Genomic DNA, 22,384 nt, shown 5'->3' on the forward strand with positions numbered 1-22,384 from the left:
AACCAAGCCTATTCAAGCAATGACTGTTATTGGTAGTCGTTATAGCCACACGATAACAGACGTTTTTCTGCCTAAATTGCATGATATTGGTATGGACGACATGTGGTTTCAACAAGAAAGAAATAATTCAATTACTGGTCTTGTACTCTCTCGTTTCAAAGGGGTATGCCAACCGACCCATAATCACCAGTACATTGATGGAGAAAATTTATCGCTGCAGCAAAAAAATTCTGGAATTCAGACACAACGATTATATCCCAGTATGCAAAATGATTCGAAGTTATCCGAGTAATTTTTAATTTATACTTCTTATATAAACAAAAGAAACTAAAAACGAAGTATCGAAAATTATTCATCGTTTCCAATAAATATTAAAATACGATATAGTAAAAAGAATTGCGATTGGATAGAGTGTCATAATACAGTGTACTCTCTCTTTGCGGACACGTCCCATAAACCGACACTTTTTTCAGTCCGAAACAAATTCTTTTGAATTATTTTCTACTCTCAATAGCGGACAACTCTCAAAACCGGACACATTTGTCACTCCCTTAGGTGTGCGTTTATGAGATAGTACACTGTAAATCCATATTTCCGATTTTAATTCTAAATAAGTTCGATGGAGTAAATTACACACTCTAGCCTGTCTTGTTAGTACTGGCTCCATGAATTCCCTCCTAACGCACCATCCAACAAAAGATAGACATGCCAAAGGTGGGGCTACGAATGGACTATATACTACCTAACTCGCATTGTGATCTCAAGGATCTCAACTCCTAAGTAATAAGGTCTAAAGGTCTTCTCGATTACATTTACTCACTGGCTCAACTTAGACAACACCTTGTCGAGTTAATATGGATTCCAGGCCATGATGGCATCCGATAAAATGAAGACGCTCATGAGTGATCTACTTTAAATAGCTCTCGCGTAAAAGGGCTTTCACACACATTGTTTGCGATATGTAATGTGATAGACGGGAAGACGTTGAAAAAAATGGAGATCAGGTGTTCTACTATTACCACTTCTGGAGTATTCATAATGCTCTGGCCATCTCTGGTGAAGGAAAGGACCAATACTCTCTTGATTCTTGGTAGGTAGTCGATTAGGCCCTTTAAGGGTATATTAAATGCATACTATATGATTCACGTATGGGTTACCAACTTACTGCAACAGAATGTTGAGAAATATTTATGGATTTAAGATCTCCGAAAGTTAAGTCTTAAAATATATATGGGGGATTTCATGTCAAGTGAACCAACTTTTAAAATCCACCAAAGTTAGACCTATTGGATAGTAATTCAGAAAAAATTAAAAAAAACAAATCGAAAATTTTTTTTCAAAAAATTAAAAAAAAAACTAATTTGGAAAAAAAAAATAAATTTTGTTTATCTAAAAATATTTAAAATTTTTATTTTGAAGTATAATTTGGTGAAGGGTATATAAGATTGGGCACAGCCGAATATAGCTCTCCTACTTGTTTTTAATTAAAGAAGTAAAGCAAAACTTCCCGCAAATGATGATTCGTTGGTATAAAATTCTACATTTTCGTAGCCTCAAAAGATGAGCAGTTCTTTTGGCTGGGAATCCTTATGCTGCCAGAAAGATGGGAAACTTTAAAAAAGAAATTAATTTATAAGTCAGCCAATATATAAAAAATTATTTTGCACGAGGAGCCCTTTTTGGATGTCGATTAAACCTTTTCAATATAGTCATGGACAATTTGGATAAAAATAGTACCAGCAAAGCTGTGAATATGTGCTTTATCCAGTGTAATTTATGATTCAATAAAATAATATTTAATAATCTGAAAAAAACTGTGCATTATATTTAATTTAAAAACTTGTGGGACACCTTTACTATACCTTTTAAAGTCACTAGTAGCCAATGAGAATTTATATAAGTTTATCATTTGATGTTTAACACTGAGAAAGATTCATGGAAAAACTACAAAAAGTGTATATATTCAGGGTCCCTATGTAATTCTAAGTTGATTTAGCTATGGCAGTCTGCTATTCGAAGGCTACAGAAATTTACTTTATAAAGTCTCTTGGGCATTAATCTTCATATTTTCAGCTTTTTAATTAATTTTTTTATTTTTTGAACAAACAAAAACTGCGAAGAGCTTTGCTTGTCTGCCGATACACCCAGAGTCTCTGGCGGGAATCGAACCCGCAACCCTCAGATTAATAGTCGAGCACACTATCGACTAGTCTATCGGGGCACACAATTATTTATTTGGCATTAAATTCCATTGGATTATATCTTTAACAATCCCAGTTGGAAATTAATGATCTAGAGCAGTGATAGTAATTCAAAAATATGGCTGTATTAAATGTTTAATTTAATTATTGAAGTTGTGGGAAGCTTTAGTAGAATTTAAGTTTCATAATTAACTCAGATATGCCGACTGTACTACATGTAGTTCTTGTTTACAGGATACGTCACGTTTATCAAAATATAATTTTTTTTGTTCACATACTTAGTACTCACTAATACCTCATGGGAGATTGTGTGATCGCATTATTTTTTGCTACTATTTTTGAGTTATTGAATTTTTAATTTGTGATATTTTCATGATGCCTCTATTCAGTCATTATGGACATATCTCGTTTGTACGGAAAGTAAAATTTTGTACATTTACAAGTGAATAAATACTATATTTTTTTTGGAATTTTTAAAAAAACTCTAATTGCACTGTTTTTTATTTCTCATTTGCTTTTAAAATAATATAAAAGTAATTTTAAAATGATCAAGCTCAAGCAATCGGCATATCTGGGTTAAATTAAGATTACATTAAAAGTTCACAAACATTTATGAATCAAATGTTTATGCACTTAGTCATGATAAATACTTAAATAAAAAAATTAATACATTTTATAATGTCTACACCTATTTTTATATGTTCTCTTAATATTCACTTAAAATTCTTTATAGTGTCAAAGATCATGCTTTAAATTATAAAAACAAGTGTATATATAAGTCTTGAATTTTCTCCTGCATCTTATTAGTAAATTTCAAAATGCTTAGTGTAATAAACAATGTTTATTTAATTTGTTTTATTACGGTATTTTGTTTAATATTAATGTATAATGTTTTAAAAAAGTTTTGGAAATATCGTAATATAAAGCAACACTTGCCAACGGTCTATGGTCTACCGTTTATAGGGATTTTGCATAAGTTTGTGCCGTTGCAGAGTAAGTTTGGATTCGTATTTTCATACGAAGTTGAAAAAATATTCATAATTTCCTCTTAACATGTTTTTTTTTAGAATTTTTCTACGTAGTTGGTTCCTATTTTGAAATTTTAAATTCCTGGTCTTACTTAACTTGGTTTGGCAATGTCCCTTTAATTATTACCATTGATACGGATATAATTAAATACATTCTAAACTCCGAGGTGTTTCTCAATAAGGCTGGTGTTATCTATGGAACCATGAATGATGCATTACCAAATGGTATCATTACCAGCAAATGTAAGTTATAAAGATTTTCACTTGAATTCAATGTTAACTTTCTTTAAATCTTTTAAAGATTTCAAATGGAAGCATAATCGTAAATTAATGAATCCCTCGTTTACTCCCCAAATCATACAACATTTTATGCCGAATTTCAATAACTGTTCCAAACAGATTTCTAAGTATTTTGATTCATTGAGAGTTGGAGAGGAACATGCGATTTTTGCTCGCTTAAAACAGGAAATTTTGGAAATGGCTGTAGGTAAGTGTGGTCTGAGTACTGATATATTTGACTGTGCCGTATCTTACATACCTATTATCCTGGTAGAAAAACCCGGTATTGGTAAAAATATATTTTCTTAATGGAAACCCATTTTTATGTTTCAATATCATCACGATATTAATTATAATAATATGTACAATTACACGGGTCAACAGCAAAATAACCGCTATATAGATTTGATGCATCATGGCTACCTAAGTAAAAAAATGGTAAAATTTTTCAATTCTATTTATAGATTTTTTTTTTTTTAAATTTTAAATAAAATTATAAATTTTGTTAGACGTTTCTCCACATAATTAATGATATCACAAAAAGAGTCAGTCCGATGTTATTAAAATAAACTTACAAAAGTTGAGATTTTCATAACCATTAATCCGCTTATATATAAAGTTTCAATCGGCTAGTAGTTTCAAAGTTATAATAACAAATTGAAGCAAAAAATATTTTTTTTACATGAAAATAGCTAATTTGTTTGTTTTAAAAATATCATGAAAAATCGAAAACGGCAAAAATTGTTCAGATTTATTAATTTATCACAAAGCCACATTTAATAGGAACAAAATGTGATATCGGTCATTAAAATCGATTGATTCTTTTCGAATTTATTCACAATTAAGTGAATTCGCTCATTTTCACAAAATTTTAGTTTTTTGTTTGATATACATAAAATTGAGTAGTTAATGTTCTTCTTTCGATTGATTGAATTTTGCAAACATTTTTCCCACACTATGTTCAAATTTTCACATATATATTGCTTTTAAATCGGCTCAGTAATTTCGGAGTTATAATAACAAATTTAAGCAAAAAATTACGTAAAAATAATTGTTTTTTTGTTTTAAAAAAATCATGAAAAATCTAAAACGTAAAAAATTGTTCAGATTTATTATTTTATCACAAAGCCACATTTAATAGGAACAAAATATGATATCGGTCATTAAAATCGATTGATTCCTTTCGAATTTATTCACAATTAAGTGAATTCGCTCATTTTCACAAAATTTTAGTTTTTTGTTTGATATACATAAAATTGAGTAGTTAATGTTCTTCTTTTGAATGATTGAATTTCGAAAACATTTTCCCTATGCTATGTAGAAATTTAAACATATATATTGCGTTTAAATCGGCTCAGTACTTTCGGAGTTATAATAACATATTTAAGAAAAAAATATATTTTTTACATGAAAATTTGTAATATTTTTTGATTTAAAAAATCATGAAAAATCTAAAACGGATGAAAATGTTCAGATTTATTACTTTATCTCAAAGCCACATTTAATAGGAACAAAATGAGATAGCGATCATAAAAAGCGATTGATTCTTTTAGAATTTATTCACAATTAAGTGAATTCGCTTATTTTCACAAAATTCTAGTTTTTTGTTTGATATACACAAAATTGAGTAGTAATGTTCTTCTTTCGATTGATTGAATTCTGAAAACATTTTCCCCATGCTATGTAGAAATTTTCACGTATATATTGCGTTTAAATCGGCTCAGTAGTTTCGGAGTTATAATAAAAAATTTAAGCAAAAAATATATTTATTACTTGAAAATTTTAATTTATTTTGTTTTAAAAAAATCATGAAAAATCGAAAACGGCAGAAATTGATCAGATTTATGGCCTTGTCACAAAGCCACATTTAATAGGAACAAAATGAGATATTGTTCATAAAAATCCATGGATTCTTTTCGAATTTATTCACAATTAAGTGAATTCGCTCATAAAATTGTGTGAAAATGAGCGAATTCACTTAATTGTGAATAAATTCGAAAATAATCCATCGATTTTTAATATCGATATCTCAGTTTGTTGCTATTATACGTGTCTTTGTGATAAGGTAATAATTCTGAACAATTTCTACCATTTTCTATTTTTCATATTTTTTTTAAAACAAAAAATATGACTATTTTCATGTAAAAAATATATTTTTTGCTACAATTTGTTATTATAACTCCGAAACTACTGAGCCGATTAAAACGCAATATATAAACGGATTAAAGGTTATGTAAATTTTAATTTTCGTAATTTTATTTAAATAATAATGGACTAACGGTTTATGAGTTATCATTAATTATGTGGAGAAACGTTTAAAAAAATTCACAATTTTACTTAACATTTTTTTTTAATATTTGTACCACTGGAACCACAATATATCAGAATTGTGTAGTGGTTTAAAAAGTCTCTAAAATTTTTTCGATTTTATTGCCCTGTGTTATGATTGTTCAAGTAATTTTCTGCGGGGAAACTTGGAACAAATGTTGTCCGATTTTCGCCCTGTTGTTTATAAAATTTCTGTAAAAATACAGGTTTTTGTTTATATCTCAGTCGAATTTTGTAATTTTTAATAGCAAATTGTTGTTATTTTCTTTTAAATTTTAGGTACCACTATGGGCACAGTACTGGCAGATGGTGAAAATGTTAATGGAAGTCTGGCAAATAATTTTAATAGGTATTGATAAAATTTCATTAATTTATCTAAATAATTACTTGTAACGATATAAAAATTCTTAGATTATTGGGGAAACTGGTTACTGGCATTTCATTAGCGTTCATAAAACTCTCATTTCTAATACGAACACCCAGTTATTATAAAATAATTGAGAATTTAAAAGGCTATATGGAGAATGTAAGTAGGAAGAGAATGAAAAAAGCTGCCTGAATTTCTTTGTTAATAAAATTAATGATTTTTTAACAAAAATTACTCTCGCCTTCTCTTCTACAGCTTATATCTTCAAAACTCCCATATCAAAATATTTAATAATCTTTTAAACTGATTACAGTTAATCAAACGTAAAATGGACTTAATTGGAATAAATGAAGAAAAACACTTTTTAGATCGTGCTATAAAATATCAACAACAAGGAATATTTGAAATGGATGATACCATAACAGAAACCTATACCATGATTATTGGAGTAAGTTATAAATACAATTAAAGCTTATTTTCTTATCTTACCTTACCTTTTCAAGTCTTTCGAGACCGTTTCTACCACCCTTTACTCCGTCATCACAATGTTGGCCATGCATGAGGATGTTCAAAGCAAGCTTTACCAAGAAGTATCCCAAGTTATTTCAAATTCCAAGCATTTAGATTATCAACAATTGGATCAGTTAACCTATTTAAATATGGTTATCGATGAAACATTACGCTTAATGCCTCCTATACCCCTTATAGGAAGAGAGACATTGGAAACTTGTCATTTGTCTGAGAATATTAAACTGCCCAAAGATTTTCAAATATTAATTTCCATATTTCACTTACATCGTCGTCAAGATCTTTGGGGTGCAAAGGCTCAACAATTTAATCCGGATAATTTCTTAGCGGAGAATATCGAAAAACGTCATCCATATGCTTATATACCTTTCTCAAAGGGTGTCCGAAATTGTATAGGTAAGTGGTTGGGGATATGTTTTTTTTTTAATTCCTATAATTATTTCTCTTTTTTAACTGTTAGGCTGGCGTTATGCTCATATTGCTTTAAAGGTTTTAGCGGTGAATCTTGTCAGAGATTTTCAATTTCGTACCGAATTTTCTTACGATAAATTGATATTTATAAATCAAGTGAGTTTGCGTTTTTTGAACGAACCGAAAATACAATTTGTGAAGAGGAATAATGTTAACAGAGCACACATTGGTGTCTAAATGCTAGAAATTAAAGAAAAAATAAGTAAAATTTAAGAAAAACTTAATTAAGATGTATATTTATTAATTTTTTAAGGTTTTGTTTGAATATATTGTAAAATATCCAATAAGATTTTTAATAACTATATCATAATATTAATCTTTATTACTAAGTCAATAATACAGATAATATCGATATCCAATGATAGATATTTCAAAGTCATAAGTTGGACCTACAATGTGTCAAAATCGGGAAAAAAATTTTAACACGAATTTTTTTTTCACCAAAATTTTTTTTTGGTCATAATTTTTTTATACCCTACAGCCGTCTGGTCGGCTGGCCCGACCATATAACACCCTACACTAAGTAAAAGAGCAAAAACATTTTTCTTTTAAAATTTCAATAATTTATATTTTTGAGTGATTTTCTGAAGTGGGCCTTATATGGGGGCTATGACCAATTATGGACCGATCACCATGAAATTAGGTCGTGTGATTTGTGTCTATATGAAAGTTTACTATGTTGAATTTTGTGAATATACCAACGTTTTTAAGCGATTTATGCACGTTAAAGTGATTTTCGGAAGCGGGTCTATATGGGAGCTATGACTAATTATGGACCGATCGTAACAAAATTTGGTGACATGAATTTTGTATGATACAATTTGTGGAGATACATTTATAAATTAAACATTTATGACCGATAAAGTCCAATTTCGGAAGGACATTTGCATGGGGGCTAGGTGAAATAATGGACTGATTTCAGCCAGTTTCAATAGGCTTGTTCCTTTGGTAATATGTACAAAATTTGATCGAAATATCTTCAAAATTGCGAGCAGTACTCACAAGGTTTACATGGACAGCCAGCCAGCCAGCCAGCCGACCAGACGGACGGACGGACGGACATCGTTTAATCGACTCAGAAAGTGATTCTAAGTCGATCGGTATACTTTAAGGTGGGTGTTAGACTAATATTTTTGGGCGTTACAAACATCTGCACAAACGCATAATACCCTCCCCACTATGGTGGTGTAGGGTATAATAATACACAAGAAGAATCAAAGTTTTTAATTTTTTTTTAATTACAGCCAACAAACTTCGGAAGTTTACTTTTGCGCCACCTTGTACGTAGTTTGTTTATTTTTCGTAACTTTATGATTACCGATCCAACTTTCAGTTGGAGAATGTGAGTCGGTAATCCTGGTAATTCCATCGAATTTAAAAACTCGGTTGGATAGTTGACAACATCATCTTGGAAAGTAACGACATCAACCGATTTGTACGTAATCAATTCGACAGCAATTTCACTTTGAATCTTAAAATTCAATTCGTCGATATTAAAATTTTTCGAAATCAATATATAACGTTCGCTCAACCAATCATGATTTTTGCAATTTTGTGAATGTTTGGAAACACTTTTCGGATGAGTTCGGATTTTGATTCAGTGTAGTGGCAGAAAGCGACGGGAAATTGAATGCAGCCGGTCGAAATGTCAACCGGGACTTTGTCGTTGCCAATGTCCAGCAACTGTTTGGAAAATATTTCTGGACATATTCTATGTCAATTTGAGTTTCTTGACATGTTTTCACAAAACGGACAACTTTAAACATACTGTTACGTTTTAACCTTTTCAAAACGCTGGTTTATTTCCTTTAAATAAACCGGATACTTTTGATTGCAAATAAAAGTCGTTTAGTAGTTTGAAAATTGTAACAACTCTTTATTTCTTTAAAATGTACAACAACAGAATTAAATAGCCACTCAATGTTTTTTTTATACACGTTTATAAATTCTCAGAATTACAGACACAATTTATAATGTACACGAATTTACTTGAAAAACACAGCACACTTTAATAGGGGGGTCAGACGGCATGTATTGCTTGTGTATTGGGACATGTATTCGATACATATGGAATTCCATGTGTATGTCATAATTCACATTATACATACGATTCATAATTTCCACGTTCAAACGTACATATGTAATTGCATGTGACATAACCTCTATAAGTTTATATGTTTATTGTTTTTAACAATATATTTATTTAAAACATTTTTAAATCACAATAAATATATTTAATGCAATGAAACTTATTTTATTATGATTTTTCTTTACTCGCTTTTGTTTTGTTTTTTTATTTTGCACTCACACAGTGTTGTATTTGAAAATACAACACTGTTATACACACGAAAATAGAACATGCTCTAATTGCCAAAAATGTCACGAGTAATACACATGTATTTTACATACACAAAGTTTCATGTGGATCACACGGTATGTATATGTTTACATATGGAAAAATGTCCCAATACATGGCACAAAACACAAGCAATACATGCCATCTAATAGGGGGGTCAGACGGCATGTATTGCTTGTGTATTGGGACATGTATTCGATACATATGGAATTCCATGTGTATGTCAAAATTCACGTTATACATGTGATTCATAATTTCCACGTTCAAACGTACATATGTAATTGCATGTGACATAACCTCTATTAGTTTATATGTTTGTTGTTTTTAACAATATATTTATTTAAAACATTTTTAAATCACAATATATATATTTAATGCAATGCAATTTATTTTGTTATGATTTTTCTTTACTCTTTTTTGTTTTGTTTTTTTTATTTTGCACTCACACAGTGTTGTATTTCAAAATACAACACTGTTATACACACGAAAATAGAACATGCTCTAATTGCCAAAAATGTCACGAGTAATACACATGTATTTTACATACACAAATTTTCATATGGATCACACGGCATGTATATGTTTACATATGGAAAAATGTCCCAATACATGGCACAAAACACAAGCAATACATGCCGTCTGACCCCCCTTTAAGGCACTTAGATGATGTTTATTCGAAAAGCGTCTCTGATAAACTCTCTCACGACTGCAACCTCTGCCACTATTTATAACACTGCATTACCATCTAGAAAGCTCTTTAACTGTCAAAGTTCGAATATTCTAGATCATACGCCATCTGTGGTGTACTTTCTACAATGTTCTTTAACTGAATATTCGAATACAGCGTTGCCAACTTACGATCAAATCAACTGAAAGCTTTTATTTAACAATGCCCACAGATATGTTACAGTCTGCCATTACAGCACTGTTATTTGAAAGCATTATGCTACTTTTAAATCAGCCCTTAAAATCGTTATATTTGAATTTCGTAACAATACATTAAGTTCATCGGCTGACAATGTTAGCAGAAAATCTCCTGCCAACCGAATCATCGCTTTGATTGTTTCGTAAATATTACAACGTTTTGTCTAATGCCTCCAAAGGCTTTTTATGCGCCATTGTGCATTCATCCCAAACAATCAGTTTGATTTGATGCAAAACTTTGGCCATCGCACTGTGCTTGAGTGCTGAATGGGCAGTTCGACTGAGCGTATCGTTGCCAAATCAACGTGATCAAAAAAGTTTTTGCAGTTCCACCAGTAGGGTCCTCCGGTTCCATTGTAGATGGCGGTCGATCATTTCGTTGTAATCAAAGTTCACTCTTTGACCACTTTCCAGATGTACGGCTAAATGAACATCAGTTGGATGTCTTTCATGAATAGCAAATGAAAAAATGAGCGAAATTTTTGCGTTACTGCTAACATAGCGGCCTATCAGAAATTGAGTGACTTCATCGTTGGAATTCTCCGCACTAACTCAGCCATGTCACAGCCATTGGTTACATATTTGCAGATGTATTTGTTAAGTGGGCGCGAACAATTTGTCTATCTGTAAAAAACTTTTGTGTTCTATTGCGAACATTTAAAAAGAAAAATTACCCAAATCGGTGCAGCCGTTCTGCGATTTTCAATATATCGAAAAAAAGTGGGCGTGGTAAATTTTTCTTTCAGTAAAAACTTAAATTGGATTACTACGAACATTTAAAATAACAAGTAAGAGAGCTATATTCGGCTGTGCCGAATCTTACATACCCTTCACCAAATTATACTTCAAAATAAAAATTTTAATATTATTAGGTAAAAAAAAATTTTTTTTTTAGGTAAAATTTTTTTTTTTTAGTTTTTTGGAAAATTTTTTCTGTCAGACATGCTTTCGAGAATTTTGCTATTTAAAATCAGCAAAATCGGTCCACAAATGGCTGAGATATGAGGAAAAAACCAAGACAACCTCGATTTTTGACCTATTTTTTACCTATATCTGGATTATTATGACATTAATATAGACAATATGGATATCTAATTATAGATATTTCAAAGACATTTGCAACGACATATATAAGACCATAGTAAGTTGGACCTACAATGGGTCAAAATCGGGAAAAAAAAAAATTTTTTTTAAAAATTAAAAAAAAAAAAAAAAATTTTAAAATTTAAAAAAAAAAAATTTTAAAATTTAAAAAAAAAAATTTTAAATTTAAAAAAAAAAAATTTTAAATAAGAATCGAAAAATTTTTTTCCAAAAAATTAAAAAAACAACTGAAAAAAAAAAATGTAATTTTGTTTAACTAAAAATATTTAAAATTTTGAAGTATAATTTGGTGAAGGGTATATAAGATTCGGCACAGCCGAATATAGCACTCTTACTTGTTTTTTTTAATTTTTTATCCAACAGCATTTAGGAACTGAAAGGGCATGTTGAGTAGATAATTTTTGTCGAATAAACTTATAGTCCAGCTCGTCTGATTTTCTTTTACTGTGGGTCAAAGTTTTAATTTTTTGATCGAAGGTAGCATTATACTAACTGAAAAAAATGTTGTAAGTTAATATCTGAGAGAATTCTTATTATCAGAGTTATATTGTGGAATTGTATGGGGATCATTTTTGTGGAAGATCTTAACCCCCTATCTCCTCGCTTTGAGAAAATCGAAAAAAGTCCTTTCAAAAAGGACATTAAGGATTCAAATATTCTACGAAATTTTTTGCCTTAAAATTTCATTGGGGGTCACCAAAGACACAAAAGTTGTAAATAGAGCCCTTTACGCTTAATTAGCAAAATTACACTCGGGTCTCACATTTTTTAAAAAATTGCCAAAAATCCAAGTATGATCCGAATGAACTGAACTTTAAAACTTTTAGTTAATGAGAGATTTAGGTTTATTTATTTATTTTTTTTTAAATTCTGCTCGATCTTTTTTGCTTTTTAGATAAGGAGGATCGAATTTTTTTTATCAATTATATTTGCTATAAAATGACTCAATCAATATTCCCCCATCTTTTTTGATGGTTAGTTTTAAAATTCATCATATAATTTTGTTCAGCTAGATTTGAATTTGAAACCACAATGCAGTTTTCATCTTTACCATCGAATTGAATTCATTTCGTTGTTTATTTCTTCTTTTTAAAGACTTAAAAAAATAAACTTGCTCAAAATATTAAATAAAATATGAATCATTACAATTTGTATTTTAATTTCGTTATTTTTACATAATTTTTGGCACACAGAGTTGTATTTATAAATTAAGATTATGAACAAATAAACATATAAATTTATTATAATTTATATTAAATACTATAAAAAAAAATAATAAGGAATCAAACAAGTTTTGAACATCGTTACAATACAATTTTAGTTATCGTATGTTCCAATGTAGGAATTACAGTTGGGACAATAATGATTGGCACTTTGGCAGGAGTCCATACAGTAGGGTACACAAACGCATGGCCAGCAACTGAAAATAAAAGAAAATTTTTTAAAATAATTAGTAAATACTTATTTAAATATATGTGAATAAAGATGGAAAAATTAAAGTTTTTTAAATATAAATTACTAATTTCGATTATAATGCATTTTGTAAATCAAACAATTTGTTTTCTTTTCTTCAAGCTTTATTATACCCTTCACCTTCGTGAGAAGGGTATATACAGTGGTGGCCACCAATTTAAGATAAATACTTGAATTTTTTTCATCAACTGAATTTTAAGTTCGATAGAGCCAAAATAAAAGGACCTCTAAGGGTATGAAATTTATTATTAATGTTTCTAGTTTCTGAAAAATGTTTGGAAAAATCGGTAAAACATATATGGACAAAGATATGTGGAAATACGTTGACCCACCTCAGCGAACATCCGCTGTTAATAACATGATATGACCGAAACTAATGGAACTAAAAATACGAAATTTGGTCCGAATATTTTATAATAATAAAAATATAATGATATAAATGTGAGAAAATATGTTTATTTAAAAAAAAATTTTTTTGGTCAAGTCGAATAAAACACACTTGTGTGTTAAAACAGTCCTCATGCTTACATATTTGTGGAAATATTTGAAAAAATAATTGACAATCACGTGGAATTTAGCAATCAATTTTTGTCTTAAATTCCTGGCCACCACTGTATAAGTTTGTCATTCCGTTTGTAATTTCTACATTTTTCATTTCCGATCCTATAAAGTATATATATTCTGGATCCTTATAGATAGCGGAGTCGATTAAGCCATGTCCGTCCGTCTGTCCGTCTGTCTTTCTGTCTGTCTGTCTGTTGAAATCAGTTTTCTGAAGACCCCAGATATCTTCGGGATCCAAATCTTCAATAATTCTGTCAGACATGCTTTCGAGAATTTTGCTATTTAAAATCAGCAAAATCGGTCCACAAATGGCTGAGATATCAGGAAAAAACCAAGACAACCTTAATATATAATATATTAATATAGACAAAATGGATATCTAATGATAGATATTTCAAAGACATTTGCAACGACGTATATAAGACCATAGTAAGATGGACCTACAATGGGTCAACATTTTTTAACCCGAATTTTTTTTTCACAAAAAAAATTGAAAAAACAAAAAAAAAATTTTAAAATTTAAAAAAAAAAATTTAAAAAATTTAAAAAAAAAATTTTAAAAATTTAAAATAACAATCGAATAAAATTTTTTTCCAAAAAATGAAAAAAACAACTGGAAAAAAATTAAATTTTGTTTACCTAAAAATATTTAAAATTTTGAAGTATAATTTGGTGAAGTGTATATAAGATTCGGCACACCCGAATATAGCACTCTTACTTGTTTTTAACATAATAATTAAGAAAATTCATTGAAAAACTAATTATTTTAGCAGAGTGTAATTTATGGGGACTAGGGACAAAAGTTACACGATTTTCGCCATACTTTACAGTATAATTTCCGAGTACTTAGAACTAATTTGTGCAAAATTTTATCAGCATAATCAACATATTTATGACTGCTCAAACAGTATTTCTGGGAAACATTTAAATGTGGGCTATTTGAAATCAAGGAAAGATATTGCCCATTTTCAATATCAAACAAACCTTATCAAACTTTCATTTTGAACCTATCGTCTTTTCATCAGACAGACGGAAATAGCTAGATTGTCTTAGAATCTTATGAGGTCCCAGAATATATATAATAATGTGAGTCTGCGATAAATATTTTGATGTGTTTTGAACTACAAATATCATACATATCTCCAATTAATTTTTATTTGGTGGCCACAAAATGTTTATTCTTGTTTTATAACCAAAAAGTAATTATTTTATCAGTCTATACCTGATAAATTTTTATCATGATAAACTTCAAAATGGTTGTCAAGATAAAAAATTATCAGGTATAGTCTCCATTTATTAGTATTATTGCTTCGATATGACAAAATTGTTAGTACTTTTGCACAGACAACTTTGTCTTGACAACAAACGTCATTAATTGTTACGATAATTATTTGTCAAGTATAGACAAGGGGTTAAGTATTTTTTTGTTTGTAAATAAATTAAATTTGATATAAATAAATTGAGTCATTGTTTTTTCAGTCCAATTAAAATGTTGACACTTAATATTTCTTTTGTAAGCAAATACTCATGACGTCAAACATTTCTGTTACTGAGTGCTGGGTCTTTTTAATTAGTCAGTCCTAAAAGGGGGTTTATTTTGATTCAATATTAACACATGTGCTTAAAGAAAATTAGTAGGATTTATTCCTATGTTAAGGTTAAGCAATTAAATTTTTATTAATTGAAATCATATGGTTGTGAATTCATTATTTTCAGTTGATTTTAGCAAAGCTATTTTTAAATTTATTCTAAGCTGTGCGCCCAAGTTTTCCCAAGACAGTCGTCTAAAGTGTAACGATATGCAAGTGTCTGGGCGTTTATCATTAAGTAGAAATAAAAACTTCTTAATGTTATTGTGAAATAACAACATTAAAATAAAACAATAATAATGACGTTAACTAATTAAAAAGATAAATAAACAAATAACACATATATATATATATATTGTACTTAATATAACCAATAAATAAATAAATTCATAAGTACTTTTGAAATGCCTTGAGTTCTATAAAAATATATCATCTGTCGATTTATCTAAAATTTGTACAATTATATACTTATATACATACGTCATTTGTTACGTCCAAAAATATTAGTCTAACATTCACCGATCTTTAATTGATTCACTTCCTGAGTCGATTAAACGATGTCCGTCCATCCGCCCGTCTGTATGGTTGGCTGGCTGTCCATTTGAAACTTGTGCGCAAAGAAATGGTCGCAATTTTGAAGATATTTCGATAAAATTTGGTTCGTGTAATTTTTTTCGCCCCAGGGACAAAGCCTATTGGCTGAAATCGGTCCATTATTCCACCTAGACCCCATACAAATGTCCTCCCGAAATTGGACTTTATTGGTCATAAATGTTTAATTTATATATGTATCTTCACAAATTTCGCTCCACATAAGTTTTATATGTGGGGGATTTGGTCAAGTGAACCAACTTTTAAAATCGATGTCTTCTGATCAGGATGCAATTTGCACCAAGGTTAGACCTATTGGATAGTAATTCAGACACAATTTTTCAACAAGATCGGTCAAGAACTTGACATTTTGGCCAAACATGTGATTTTTCTCATCCATGTAACTTAGTACCTATTGGTCTTAGCAAAATGTGTCCCAAATTGTTTAGATAGCTATTTCTCCAATCTTTCGGAAAAAAAATATTTAAAAAAAAAAAAAATAAAAAAATTTTAATGTATTTTTTCCGAAATCAAAAACTTTTTTGTTTTTTTTCCAAAATGGGCCCTTTTTTTTCTTAAATAAAGCTTAGATATTTACCTAGAGGACCTATTTGGTCGCTAAGTGTGATGCGAGTTCGATATCTATCAAAAAAAATGTTTTGTAACTCGAAATATGCAATTTTTGGCTTTTTTTGCAAAATCAAAAACTTTGTTGACTTTTTTTCGAAATGGACCCTTTTTTTAATTTTTTTTTTGCTCAACAGAAAGCTCAGATATTTTCTTAAAAGATCTATTTAGTCGCTTAGTGGGATGCGAGTGGGATATCTATCAAAATAAATGTTTTGTAACTCAAAAATGCAAGAAGAAAATGGAAAAAAGAGAATTTTGCTCATTAAGCATTAAAAAAGCTATGGGAACTCTGCACCATCAATTTCAGTGGTAAAAAATTGGTTTACTGAATTTTGTTGTGGTCTCTACATCCGAAACAATTGAAAATATTCATGATATGGTGATATTCCGATCAGAGGTTGAAAGTGCGAGAGATTGTGGAAGCCAAACGCAGCTCACATGGCTAAGTGGTTTCAATATGAACGATCACTTGCTTTCAGCCAGAACGATCGGCATCATCCGTGCTTGTATGGCCACAACGAAATTCAGTAAACCACTTTTTTTACCATTGAAATTGATGGTGCAGAGTTCCCATAGCCTTTTTAATGCTTAATGAGCAAAATTCACTTTTTTCCATTTTCTCACAATCGACCACAAACACAAGATTGCCCACATGTTCAGTTTCCATGGCAAAAATCTATGAATTAGGCTACGAATTGCTCCCTCATCCACCCTATTCTCCGGATTTAGCACGGAGTGACTATTTTTTGTTTCCAAACCTCGAGGGAAAGAGATTTGACGCCAACGATGAAATTATCTCACAGACAAATACCTATTTTGATGACCTCGACAAATCTTAATTTTGGAAGGGACAAAACAATTGGAGAAACATTTATCCAAAAACCCGTGTTTCATTTAAAAAGCTATTGACTTGTATTTTTATTCCAATCACCAACAATTTGAGGCAGACCCATAAAAGTACGATTATATATATTTTCTGGGTCCTTATAAAACATAAGACGATCCATCTGTCTGTTGAAAATATGATAGTACGCAGAGGGGAAGATCTAGGAGTGATTAATTTTCCCCAAATATTCTCTGTTGAACAGAAATGTTTGGTACGGGAAATGCTCTAGCTAATGGTTCAAACAAAGCAATTTTAATACAAAATGTCCGTCCGAAATTTAAAAACAATTTAAACACGACAGAACCGAAACGAGTAGACCTACAAAACATATATGCCCAATTCACAAATTTTGTAGTAGCGTTGTAGTATTGAATATCGTAGTATTGAATGTCAAAGAAATTTTTCGAAACAAAAACAAAACATTAATAAAAAAACAAGTAAGAAAGTATGGTCGGTCAAGCCCGACCATATAATACCCTACACTAAGTAAAAGAGCAAAAACATTTTTCTTTTAAAATTTCAATAATTTATATTTTTGAGTGATTTTCGGAAGTGGGCCTTATATGAGGGCTATGACCAATTATGGACCGATCACCATGAAATTAGGTCGTGTGATTTATGTCTATATTAAAGTTTACTATGTTGAATTTTGTGAGTATACCAACATTTTTAAGCGATTTATGCACGTTAAAGTGATTTTCGGAAGCGGGTCTATATGGGAGCTATGACTAATTATGGACCGATCGTAACAAAATTTGGTGACATGAATTTTTTGTATATAAAACTTATTTGGAGCGCAACTTGTGGAGATGCATATATAAATTAAACATTTATGACCGATAAAGTCCAATTTCGGGAGGACATTGTATGGGGGCTAGGTGAAATAATGGACCGATTTCAGCCAGTTTCAATAGGCTTGGTCCTTGAGCCGAAAATATAATATGTATCAAATTTGATCGAAATATTTTCAAAATTGCAACCTGTACTCTGCGCAAAAGGTTTACATGGACAGCCAGCCAGTGACCAGACGGACGGACGGACATCGTTTAATCGACTCAGAAACTGATTCTAAGTCGATCGGTATACTTTAAGGTGGTGTTAGACTAATATTTTTGGGCGTTACAAACATCTGCACAAACGCATAATACCCTTCCCACTATGGTGGTGTAGGGTATAATTACGACATACAACGATACCAATTGTGAATTGGGCAATAGTTTACAGAAATAGATATTGCTAGTAGCTGACTATATATACACAAAATAAACGAAATAGATTGAACCGGTAAAAAGTTTTGGATCAGAATATCTGAAAAACTTTGTTTGGGAGTTTTAATGTGCCGTCATAAAATAAAACTCATTTGAGGAGTTTTATTTTTCCCGTTTAAAAATAAAACTTATTTTATGTAAATTAATACCTGGAGCATGCCACTGCACTATAGTTCAAAGTATCACTTTTTCCGTGCGAAATTAAAATTTCGAAGTTGTTATTATTCATTATATTTTGTTGTCAACCTGTTGCTAAAACTCCAATGCAATCAAATTCGCAATTGGTGTTTGTAAAATACAAAATACGGCTTGACAGTACAGTTTCAAAGTCAAAATTTCGATACATTTTTAAAAATTTGTGAATAGTATCAACATTATAATGTAACTTTTAACCGTTAATTGTGGAAAGTGTGTGACTAATTCAAATAATGTTTAAAATGGAAAACAACGAGACGTGTAAGTACTTAATTTTTCTTTCCTAAATATTTGGAAACTATTTCCCTTTATATTAAAATTACAATTTTTAAACATAACCTTAAAGTAATTTCTTTTGATTACAAAACTTTAACTTTATAGAAGCTTTTAAAAAAATGTTAACGTTTGTTAAACTTGAAATAAAAAGAAATAAATATATTGAAATGTTGTGAATTCATTTCACTTTATTTCATACTGCGCATTTTTGCGCTTTCTGAGTAATTTAATTTTTTCTAGGTTACTATGCTATAAAAAAATGAACTTTTTGAAATTTGGCTAAAAGAACGCCCAAAATACACAAAGTATGATGCTACTATTAAAAATATTGTGGAGAAAATTAGTGCTCCTGTTATTCCTAATGACTGTAAGAAATTATTGGATGCAAAAGTCCGCCATTTTGTCTACAATTACTTAAAAGTAAAATGTCAAAAATGCGGAAGAAAGGAAGATAATTTTCGAAATGAAAACACTATATGGCTTAATATGCTTTCAGATTTGTATCTTTGGTTACCGATGACATCCACAGTACACTACGCTATTAATACATTCGAGGCAGATGATAGAAAACACAGATGAAGAAATAGGATCGTTTTAAAAATTGAACATACCCAAGGTGTCCTACTATGGGGGCCCCTGGCCACACCCCTGTTGGGCCCAGCCGGTCAAAATTCAAGACTTAAATCGACAACTTCTTCTTTACGCATGTCAAATTTCATTCAAATCTAACTAAGGACTAAGGATTTAGAAATTACAGATTTATTTCCTTCTTTTTTTCTATACCACTGTGCGAAGTTTTATCTGAGACTTCAATTAATATTTTGAATCAAATGTGTTTACAAAATTAATTACAGATTCAACTAATTTGACTGAAAAGTAATATGAAATAATTTTTTTCTAATCAAAAGCAATGAATTTACTTTATTTTACTCCTGTTAATGGGTTAATGGAGTACAAAGGGTTAGTTTTTTCTTAAATTTGTTGAAAATATAAGTATTTCTACCTATGGTCCAATTTTGGTATCAAACAGTAGAATACTTTAATAGTTATTAATTTCGCACGGAAAAAGCGATACTTTGAACTATAGTGCACTGGTCAGATCATTACAATGTGTAAAGCAGCTTGCATTGCAATTCAATAAATAAACATTGAAATAAAAACAAGTGGGTTTTTAATTTGTTATTGTTTGATTCCAATTATTAAATTGTTGTAGTTTTTTTCTTAAACAAATAAATTACAACAAACTAGAGTATCGTATTCATCATTGTAAACTCCACCGGTTTCGGGATTTTTTAACTTTTCTGTTTTTTGACAAACCGGTTATTGTAAGACGGTTAACCGGTTTTAATGAAATATATTTTCTAAAGCTAATTCAAACATATTTATGAAAAATGTTGATAGCATTTTTAAAAATATTGATTTATTTTATAGAAAATTATAGCATTTGACAACATTTAGTAAGAGATATAAAATAATGGCATAAAGAATTCAAAAATGCTAAATTTACTTTAAATAGAAATTTAATATAAACCGGTTTTTTTTAAGACAAAAACCGAAGCCGCTTAACTGGCTTTTTTAAAAGACAATAATCGAAAGCGGTTTTTTCAAAAACACATTTTTTCGGTTAAATCGGAAATCGGTTTTTTAAATTTGCCGGTTTTTTGAACACTCTACTACAAACATTATATCAGATAGACTCTATAAAGAAAGATACTGACGAAAAGGAGAAAATAAACGAAAAGAGTTTTATTTTCTGACGGAAAAAATAAAACTCCTCAAATGAGTTTTTTTTTTCTGACGTGTGAAATAAAACTCCTCAAATGAGTTTATGACTGGAAAAATAAAACTCCTCAAATGAGTTTTTTTTTCTGACGGGTGAAATAAAACTCCTCAATTGAGTTTTATTTTATGAAGGAAAAAATAAAACTCTTCAAATGAGTTTTTCTTTATGAGGGCTAATTAAAACTCTCTTATTAAGAGTTTTATGTGAACTTTTATTTTTACGTTAAAAAATATTCTGAAAGAGCATTCAATACGAATCTATTGGTATATAACAGTATAGGTCTCCGTTGACTCTAACATGGAGATTTTTGGAGTTTAAATTTGCTGGATAACCGTTATTTAGGGTCTCTGATTTCTAATAATAAAAAATATAAAATTAACCATACTGGTGATCTAGATAAAGGTTTCTATATTGTACAAAAATCAATGGTGATGGTGGTGGGAATATAACACTTATTTATTATTTTTTCCGAGTAATTTCATGTTTTCGCTCTGTGTGTATTTCTCAATGATTTCAACACTTTATGATACGATAATAATTATCATTCATTTTAGATTTCTAATACAAAATTTCATTTTCAGTTCAAGTGTTTTTTCGAAATATTTTATGATGTTTGTTTTTTTGTTGTTGTTCGTGTGTAAAGTTGAGAACTAACTAACAACTGACACCGAGCCATATCTTATCACCCTGTTATAACTCTTTTCTATTTATACTACTTAGTATGTACATATAAAATAAGTAGGTACATAAATTTATTAAGTAAAGTTCTTTTTAAATAACAATTCTCAAGAATTGTGAATCACCACTTGTACTAGTACTCAGTTCAAACACAAATTAATCATAAATTTTAAGCTTGATATTAAAAATATGAATCCTTTTTCAAATAAAACTATACTCACATGAATAGACATAGAACCAGGGCCCAGCAATGTGTTTTAGAATTGGCAGTATGTTTGACAGATGTCAAAATTTCAGCATGACAAGAGGGACATTGAATGTGTGTGGGTCCACTGCCAATGGCCACTAGATTTGGTCGTGTTGTTGTTTGTATGATGACAGTGGATTGCTGTGGTGGCGGTTGTGGCATGGGTGGGTACATTGGCTGTCCGGGCTGATATGTTTGAGCTGGAGTAAAGCCTGGTTGTGGAGCGGCAGTGTATGGTGGTGGTTGTGATTTATCCATGGTTTATTTTTTTTTTAACACTTTAATTCTTTTTTTTTCGTTTGTTTTAATAATTTTTTGTTTCAAACTTTATTTCGAACCCGTTTAGCTCTATGCGTATTGAATAATACCTTAAGACTAAATACTGCTGTATTATACTACTTTATTGTTATATTAAATAAATAAATATGAAAAACTGAATAAAGTCGTATGTGTATAAATACGAACGAAAGTACTGTCTGTTATCAAATTCAAGTCAGTCGGCAAAATAATGAGTGTATTCAGTTTGTTTTTCATATTTGAAAGTGTGTCAGTGTATTTTATTTGTTTTTTTATACAAATTCACAGATAAATGTAAGTGTTTGGGTGAGAATTCCAGGT

The 22,384-nt window shown here is 30.0% G+C and overlaps 2 protein-coding genes across 2 annotated transcripts; one reads left to right on the top strand and one right to left on the bottom strand.

Annotated features, from left to right (window-relative positions):
* Window positions 1–19: 19 nt before the first annotated feature.
* LOC135961415 (probable cytochrome P450 313a4) lies at window positions 20–7,379 on the top strand. The gene is made up of 9 exons (XM_065512914.1): window positions 20–163; window positions 3,104–3,194; window positions 3,269–3,472; window positions 3,531–3,716; window positions 6,116–6,185; window positions 6,248–6,362; window positions 6,517–6,651; window positions 6,707–7,127; window positions 7,192–7,379. Exons 1-9 carry the CDS (start codon window positions 20–22, stop codon window positions 7,377–7,379), a joined length of 1,554 nt encoding a protein of 517 aa, XP_065368986.1.
* A 5,349-nt stretch (window positions 7,380–12,728) lies between these two features.
* Window positions 12,729–22,106, bottom strand: LOC135960452 (lipopolysaccharide-induced tumor necrosis factor-alpha factor homolog). The gene is made up of 2 exons (XM_065511745.1): window positions 21,741–22,106; window positions 12,729–13,006 (listed from the first exon to the last, which is right to left on the bottom strand). Exons 1-2 carry the CDS (start codon window positions 22,022–22,024, stop codon window positions 12,904–12,906), a joined length of 387 nt encoding a protein of 128 aa, XP_065367817.1. The 5' UTR covers window positions 22,025–22,106; the 3' UTR covers window positions 12,729–12,903.
* Window positions 22,107–22,384: the final 278 nt, after the last annotated feature.

This window comes from Calliphora vicina, chromosome 5 (assembly GCF_958450345.1).
Source record: "Calliphora vicina chromosome 5, idCalVici1.1, whole genome shotgun sequence".
Lineage (NCBI taxonomy): Eukaryota > Metazoa > Arthropoda > Insecta > Diptera > Calliphoridae > Calliphora > Calliphora vicina.